Source organism: Populus euphratica, unplaced genomic scaffold, assembly GCF_000495115.2.
Source record: "Populus euphratica unplaced genomic scaffold, PopEup_1.0 scaffold3766.1, whole genome shotgun sequence".
NCBI classification, from domain to species: Eukaryota; Viridiplantae; Streptophyta; class Magnoliopsida; order Malpighiales; family Salicaceae; genus Populus; species Populus euphratica.
This window is the reverse complement of record NW_011503577.1, coordinates 1,021-8,684: the sequence shown is the minus strand read 5'-3', so window position 1 is coordinate 8,684 and position 7,664 is coordinate 1,021. Positions and strand designations below refer to the sequence as shown.

General features: G+C 32.8%; 1 protein-coding gene across 1 annotated transcript; it reads right to left on the bottom strand.

Moving 5' to 3' along the window:
* Positions 1–1,375: 1,375 nt before the first annotated feature.
* Positions 1,376–6,543, bottom strand: LOC105119861 (ATP synthase subunit gamma, mitochondrial-like). The gene is made up of 9 exons (XM_011018057.1): positions 6,292–6,543; positions 5,369–5,412; positions 5,093–5,245; positions 4,141–4,254; positions 3,916–4,043; positions 3,006–3,128; positions 2,800–2,919; positions 2,307–2,428; positions 1,376–1,625 (listed from the first exon to the last, which is right to left on the bottom strand). Exons 1-9 carry the CDS (start codon positions 6,378–6,380, stop codon positions 1,556–1,558), a joined length of 963 nt encoding a protein of 320 aa, XP_011016359.1. The 5' UTR covers positions 6,381–6,543; the 3' UTR covers positions 1,376–1,555.
* Positions 6,544–7,664: the final 1,121 nt, after the last annotated feature.

The following is a 7,664-nucleotide window of genomic DNA, read 5'->3' as shown; positions in this document are numbered from 1 at the left end:
AAATGTCATTGTTTTAAATATAAAAAAGAAAAAACATTAAAACAGCTTTGTTTTGAATTTTTTTTTAAGTCTAGTTGGATTTTGATGAGTTTGACTAAGTTGCATGTTGATCTGTCGAGTCGATCATATTAACTCCAATCCAATATAATTTGAAACCCAAACTAAGTTCAAGCTCAGGTCAGCAAGTTACTAGGTTGACCTGTTAAGCCAAATCGAGTTTAATAACACTATTAAAAGGTTCTTTAAATAATGTGTAGACAACTATATTAGTTAACTAGATCTAAGTGAGCAAGTAATCAAGTTAAGTTAATCTATTAGATCAGGTTAAAAATTCTCTAAGCAATACATGGATAACTATACTAGTTAATAACTATGGTTCCAGAGAATAATGAGAATAATGATCTGAGGATTTTTAATGTCAAAAAATATTTTAAAAAAAAGTTTAATAACTTGATTTATTAGAGTTTGGATTATTTTTATACACTTCATTTTTATTTGAAATGGATTGTTGTCTAGTTATTTTAGAATATCATATCTTTATAAAGAAAATTCATTCAAAATCTTGCAAAAACACTCACAAACATATAAGAAATTAAAAAGAATCAAATGTTTCAGTTTTGTCTAATTAGTGTTTCTAAATACAAGAAATAAATATATAAAAGATGGAACGTTTTTGTTGAAGAAATGAATATATAAAATAAATCTATCTTCTTAGTAATTTTAAATTAAATTTTTATAATTTCAAAATATAAAATACATGAAAATATATCACAATTATGCTACACTATCTACATTTTTCTTCTTCTTTGGAAGTGATAGATATGACTTTTTGAAGGGATTTTTATTTGAAATTATATTAAAAAAATATTTTTGAAAAAAATTATTTTTAACATAACATATCAAAACAATCAAAAATAATATTAAAAAATAATTTAAAACTAATAAATTAAAATTTTTCAAAAATACAATCCAAAAACTAGAAATGAAGAGCCACTGTTTGCTGCGTTCTGCATATAATCCGTTGAAATCAAGGTATGACGCATCCTCCAACACTCAAAATATTCTTGCAATTACCAAATACATCGAATTCAGCACCAAAATGCATCATCGTGTTTAAATTGTTCATGGGAATTTAAACAAAAAAAAAAAAAAAACCTCTCTTTAATCGATGATTAATCTTATCATTACAGTAGCCATGCTTCCAAGTTTCCGATAAGCAAACGATGTTCTATTAGCTAAATCTCTCTATTCATTAGCATTGTAGAGCAATCAACCAGTGTCGGACAAAATTACACTCCAATTTATTACAACAGTTCTCAGGTGTTCAAGCCAGAACCACAAAGAAAAAGAGCTGAAAAATAAATGAAACCAAAGATAAAAGTAAACCATAACCACCGTATAACTTATTTTTTAATTCCCAGAAACAGAAAACAATGCCGGGGGATTATTATAGTCTCAACAAAAATCTCAAAAGCTAGCATCTTGAAGCTCCAAGCCTTTGCTATTAATCTTATTCATCACTATCTGAAAAACCCAAGGTATGATATCTTCAATTTTAACCCTCAAGCGCAGCTGCTCCAGATATAATCTCAGTCAACTCTGTTGTGATAGATGCTTGACGAGTTCTGATACAAAAATATCAAACAATTACAGAAATTAGTTGTGAGAGGACAGATTCAAGAACAATACAAATTTGCTTAGCTCCAAACCATCATATGTAAAAGAAGAAAAACAAAATCCCAACAACTCCGTGTATGATGTGGAACTGAAATAATATTTTAAACCAATCAACTCAGTTTTGTCAAAGCAAACAAAGAGATTTCACCATTTTTCTCAAGTACGATGTGTTTGGTACAATGCTATAAGTTGAGGTGGATTGTTCACAAGAGTAATTGTTAACTTTTAACCTTTTTTTTTTTTTTTTTTTGGGTGGGGGGAATATTTGGGGTATATCTTTTCTCTCTCAAGGAAACATACCCGGAATAATTTTATCTCTTTCTCTTACCACTTACAGCATTCAGCATTCTAACAATTCTCACCAATTCATCAATACACCGAGCATCCCCACCCCCCAACCCCCCCCCCCCAAAAAAAAAAAAAGAAAAGGGTACCAAACCAATATATCACCTGGGTATATTTTCCATTCATTACTCCCTCACTAAACTTTCAAGGCAAAGTACGATTCCTGGAATGTGTGTGCATGCAGAGAGAGAAGGAGAAGGGGGGGGGGGGGGGGGGGGTCCAGTGTCAGGTCATAAATTAAATAAGGGGGGGGGGGAGAGAGAGAGAGAGAGAGAGAGAGAGACCTGTTATAAGTCAGTGTCAGCCGATCAAGCATATCTCCAGCATTTCTGCTTGAGCTATCCATGGCAGACATTCTAGCACCCTGCTCACTGCAAGCGCTCTCCATTACCGCATTGAACAGAACCTGAAGAAATTTGAAAATTTACCAGATAAATCATAGAAACATCATAAGATTCTGTGTAAGAAACAGGCCTCAAAATAAAACAACACACTGTAGTGGATTCTCAAAATGTACAGGCATAAAAAAAAAGAATAAGAAAATTGAGTTAGATATGAGGTTGAATAAACCACTGCTCAACTGATCAACTAAATTTGTATCACTACACTAACACTTACAAACTAGAATCAGTTCTTATTAGAGCCCAAAATGGCATAATCAGGGTTGAACTACTTCTCTTTATGTTTCTAGTCTAGGTTTGTAGTCCATACATGCTTTTAGAAACGGACTCACTCCCAGAAACTGTTCAGAAAAGAAAAGATTTAGGCAGCACTTACACAAGAAAATTGGAACTCGGCAAGATTCTGAAGAATTTCACCCTTTGTTTCACCACCTTCAATCTCATAGGAATCAAGATCACCAAGCCTACCACCAGATTCAGCCTCTCTCTCCACAACCTAATTAAAAAATTCAATCATACACCACAATCCTTGAAAAAAAATCCAAAATGCATACATATTATTGCAGGTACACTCTGAATCACCTCAGGTGATAATACAGTTGCCATAGTTGGTAGAAATGAGACCACTGACTGGAACTTGTTGAAGACAATTCTCAAAGCATCATATTCCACATTCTTTAAGACGTCGTCTGCAAGAACAGAGACCTGAGATACAAAAATTTCAAAAGGAATTGTGAGAGAAATTTTATATTTAACATTACTCTGTAAGACTAGTAACTGTATGTAACCTATTGGCAGCTGTAAGATTACACTTTGTTTGGGAGAGGAAGGAAATTTATGCAAAACAAATTAGATAAAAGAAAACAAGATATTTCTTTTTACCTTTTAAGGGAAGAAAATACAACAAAATGGAGGGAAAGTTGTTTTTTCGTTCTCTGGGTAAAATAAAATGAAAAGGGGGAGAAAATGTTGGTAGTAAAATTACTTTAATGTCTTTAACATTTTTCATATTGTAAGATTTTAAATTAAATCAAGGATGAAGCTGGTAATGTTATATTTGATTCAACCCCAGCCCCTCAAATCACACACAATTCTCTTCAAAATGGAGAGGTTTGCTTTTGAGGGCCCAAGGGAAACCTTTTATCTCACTTTCCATTCCCTTTATTTTCCCCTCACCTTCCAAAATAAATAACTGCAATGGCTTTCAACAAAAGCATGAAAGAACCCATCAAAGGAAAATCATAACAGCAATCAGTGCAACAAGAGACTTTACTACCAGGTCCATTTAACAGTAAACATTATAGAGTGATGCATAAAGAAGACATGAGCTCAAACCATGACAAATTGGGTATAAGCAATGATTTTTGTTTTCCTTGTTCATTAAACCAACTCAGGATTTAAAACTCTTGAAAAGTCTGTGCATGTGCATGTAAGGAGACAGAAAGAGGTTTTTTACTTAGAAATGTTAGTTCAGGAAAGATGACCAACTAACCTGGGTATAATTCAGAGGATTCCTCTGCAACTCTGTCATGCATATTGCAATGTTCTTTTTTGAATCACGTATCAACTGAGCCTTTGCCTTTTCTCCCAATATGACATATTTTGTTTCTTTCTCAGGACCTATGGCAGTATACAAAAATACTTGAGATTTCAAAACACCCAAGCCCAAAGCCAAAAACCCAAAAAAGTTCAGTTGCAAGAAGTGAAAAAAAACTACTTAATGTCAACTTGTTAAAGGCCCTGCTGATCTTGACTGCTGTAGAGTTAATTCCGCCACACAGACCTTTGTCTGAGGATACAGTGACAATCACATTCTTCTTTGCATCAACACCTAGCAAGCAAAATAACAGCCAAAAAAAGGCCTAAAATAAGAAGTATTCCAGAGATAGAAAGAAACAGAGTACAAAAGGATCTAGTACAATAGCAAGAGATGAACCTCATGTCTGCTAGAATTAACGTTTTCAGAATCAGTATTCTAATCAAGCATTTGAAATGGATTCCCCCACCATTTTTTTCATTCATGAGGTTAATAGAGTCCTGGATTTTGAAATGTTGCAAAGGTAATTTCTCACATCTCTTAGATTCTTATTCAAAATAAAATAAAGAAATAGATCTGCAATTTTTCTGGAGCTAACATTTTCTCAACTTTAAACCAAGCTTTTTTTCTGCAATACCTTGCTCTCACATTCTACCACCATGAATTATATAAAATTCTGACTTCAGTAAACAGAAAGATAAAGCTCTATTATTTGAAGTAGTTACTAGGGTTTGCTCAAAACAAATTTCCATTCCATGAATGAGCAAAAGACCATATTAATAATAAATGCATCCAAACAACACCCAGATAATAATTAAAAACATTTAAACCATGTATCCTTGTGAGTACAAAATGATAATCAACCACTGTACGAAAGCATTGCAGCATTCTGAACCAGACTTTTGTGAGAGTTGCAGCAGAATGACCAAAATAAACCAGAAAAACATTGTTATAACATGTCCTCAGCACAACATGAACCAATGCAACCAATGTATAGTTGTTTTTATGAGACCAGAAAAACACGACCCTTACATTTTTAATCAGAAAGTTGAATATAATTGGAACAGATAAATAGAAAGTAGATGTAAGTTTACAAAACAGTGGATAGATATAAACTTCTCAATGAACATACTAGGAGCATCTCCAAGAAGTGCAGTAAATGGCTGCCACAGGCCACGAGAATTTTCTGCTCTAGTTTGAATTAATCGCAGCTTTGAGGCTGCAACCATCTTCATTGCCTTCGTGATTTTCTGAATATTCTTGACACTTTTCATTCGATTTCTAACTGCATAAAATACATCACAATGAATCGCCCACAGTTTCTGGTTTCAGTGACTTAATATCACAAGATGTAGCAAGAAAGAAAATCTTAGGAGAGGCATCATATATCAAATGGCTACATCCTTACCAACTTGAGTTGAAATGGAACGTAATCCAAGAGGGGCATGGTCCCTGTGAATCCAGAGAAAATTATTCTTATTCCAATATGAAAAGTACAAGAATTTTCTAAAAGCATCTAAAATAAGCAATCAGGAAAGTGGGAATCATTGCAGGATAAATAAATAAATAGATTCAAGTTTTTTTATGTTCTTTCATTGTTCCTAAGAACCTGCATTTTTTTAAATAAAAAGTTTATGGATTCAAAAGATCAAAGAGCAATCCCCATATTTCCACCATATTTAAAAACTATGGATTCACCATATCCAATCAGGGAACGGGCAATTCTATGACTGAAATTGAATGCTGGTATTCAGCTACATAACTAATTGAAGAGCTAAACAACAACTTTTACAAGATGAGAGCAAGTAATCATTTTTAACAAACAAGGCTCTACTGCAGCCAGGAATCTCAGTGGAATCAAATTGGGTATTCATGAATTGCACTGGAATCACAAACAAGTGGCTACTTGGCTGGTCGTAATAACACAAACCCATTAGAAGAAACGATGAAGACCAACTTCATCTTTCATATGTATAAGATAACTAAGAAACTCATTTTTATAGTCAAGGTCAATAACAACACCAATTTAATTAAAACTGCAAAAGCCACTTCCTTTCCATAACATTATTTTAACATGAAAAAGAATACCCAAAAAAACAAACAAATTCATCTTTCTCAGGTTTACTAAGAATCAAGTAGAAGAGAATATGACACCGTGATATTCTATCGAACAATTTATTTCTTTTCTTTCTTTCTTTCTTTCTTAAATAACTAAATTAGTCTCCCATTTTGCAACCAGCCAAACAGACAGCAAACACAGAGGGAGGGAGAGATTAGAGAACTGAAAGAAAGTCAAATAATGAAGACTAGATAGGTCTGATTGATTCATACTCAGGAATGAGGGAGGATCGAACGGCGGTGATTGGTTGAGGGGAGACAAATCTCCTTCCTTCGCGTCTAAAAGCAGCTGCCATCGCCATTGCTGTCAAGCCCTAGAACAAGTAGTTTTTTTTGTTTTCAGATCGAGAATTTATTATTTTTGACTGTGAACGAGCTCAGCCCCAGAGGTGCGTATCTTCTTATTTTTCACTATATTGAATTAGATCCTTCTTTTGCTCTTGTTTTTCTTGTTGAGAGGGAGAGAGACATTCAAGGGATGGATTTATTTATTTGTTTAAATTTACTAGCAACGAAGGCATCAGTTTAGCTTAACTTATAAAGATTATGATTTCATAATAATTTTATAAAAATAAATAAAAAATTAATGGTTTAAAATAAAAAATTAAAAAAGATAATTTAAATTAATTCGAGTTAATTAATTAGTATTTAAAAGTATATTTTTATCATGATTTTATATCATCATTTTGTACTTGAAGTATCAATAACTCCTTAACTAAAGCATATTTTATAATAATATATCTAATAATATAAGATACATTTAATTTATGGTAAATGTTCATTTTAAATGCAGGCCTATCACATAAATAAAAGAATTGATTGATAACTTTAAAAACTTAAATTGCAAGGGCAAATAGATGACCAAATTTAGAAAAGAGATACCGGTGCAGTCCATACCAGAACACTGTTCGGTAATTAAGTCATATCTAGAGTTGTAGATCTCAGATTTAGGTCCAATTTATATGAATGGAAAGATAAGACATAGGCCTACAACTTTCATATGGAGTTCAAGATCTAAAAAGGCAATTTTCAAGTCCAAATTGTAGCAACAACAAAGAAGCCCGAGCACTGTTCAGTGTTTGGCCCATATCTAGAGTTTTAGAAGTCCAATGAGCTGAATTTTTTACACAAGAAAGCTGAGACAATTTCCTACAACTTTCATGTTTTCAAGTGGCTTTAATTTTAACGTTATCAATGACGTTTTGGGCAGACAAGAGAAGATAAGGATTGTCATCAATTCAAGAGTTGGTCACCCACTCATCAATTAGTCATCAAATCAATAGTTCCCAATTTTGGCCTATAAAACGAGGCATTTGTCATCCATTTAGGCATCTTGGTGTCCAGATCAAGATCATGCTCTTGCTTTCTCTCTTTGTATTTTTTGTAATGTTTATACTTTGTTTTCATTAATATCAAGTTTATGCATTTTAATTCCTTTCCTTTACTTAGTTAACTTTTATCTTATTTATGTTCTTATTTTGTTTATCTATTTTTCTTTCTTTCATTATGTCTAGCTAAGTTTATTATGTCAAGGTGAAAAGGTTACACTAGTGGTGTAAGAATAAGTATAGTGTAAACTTAATATG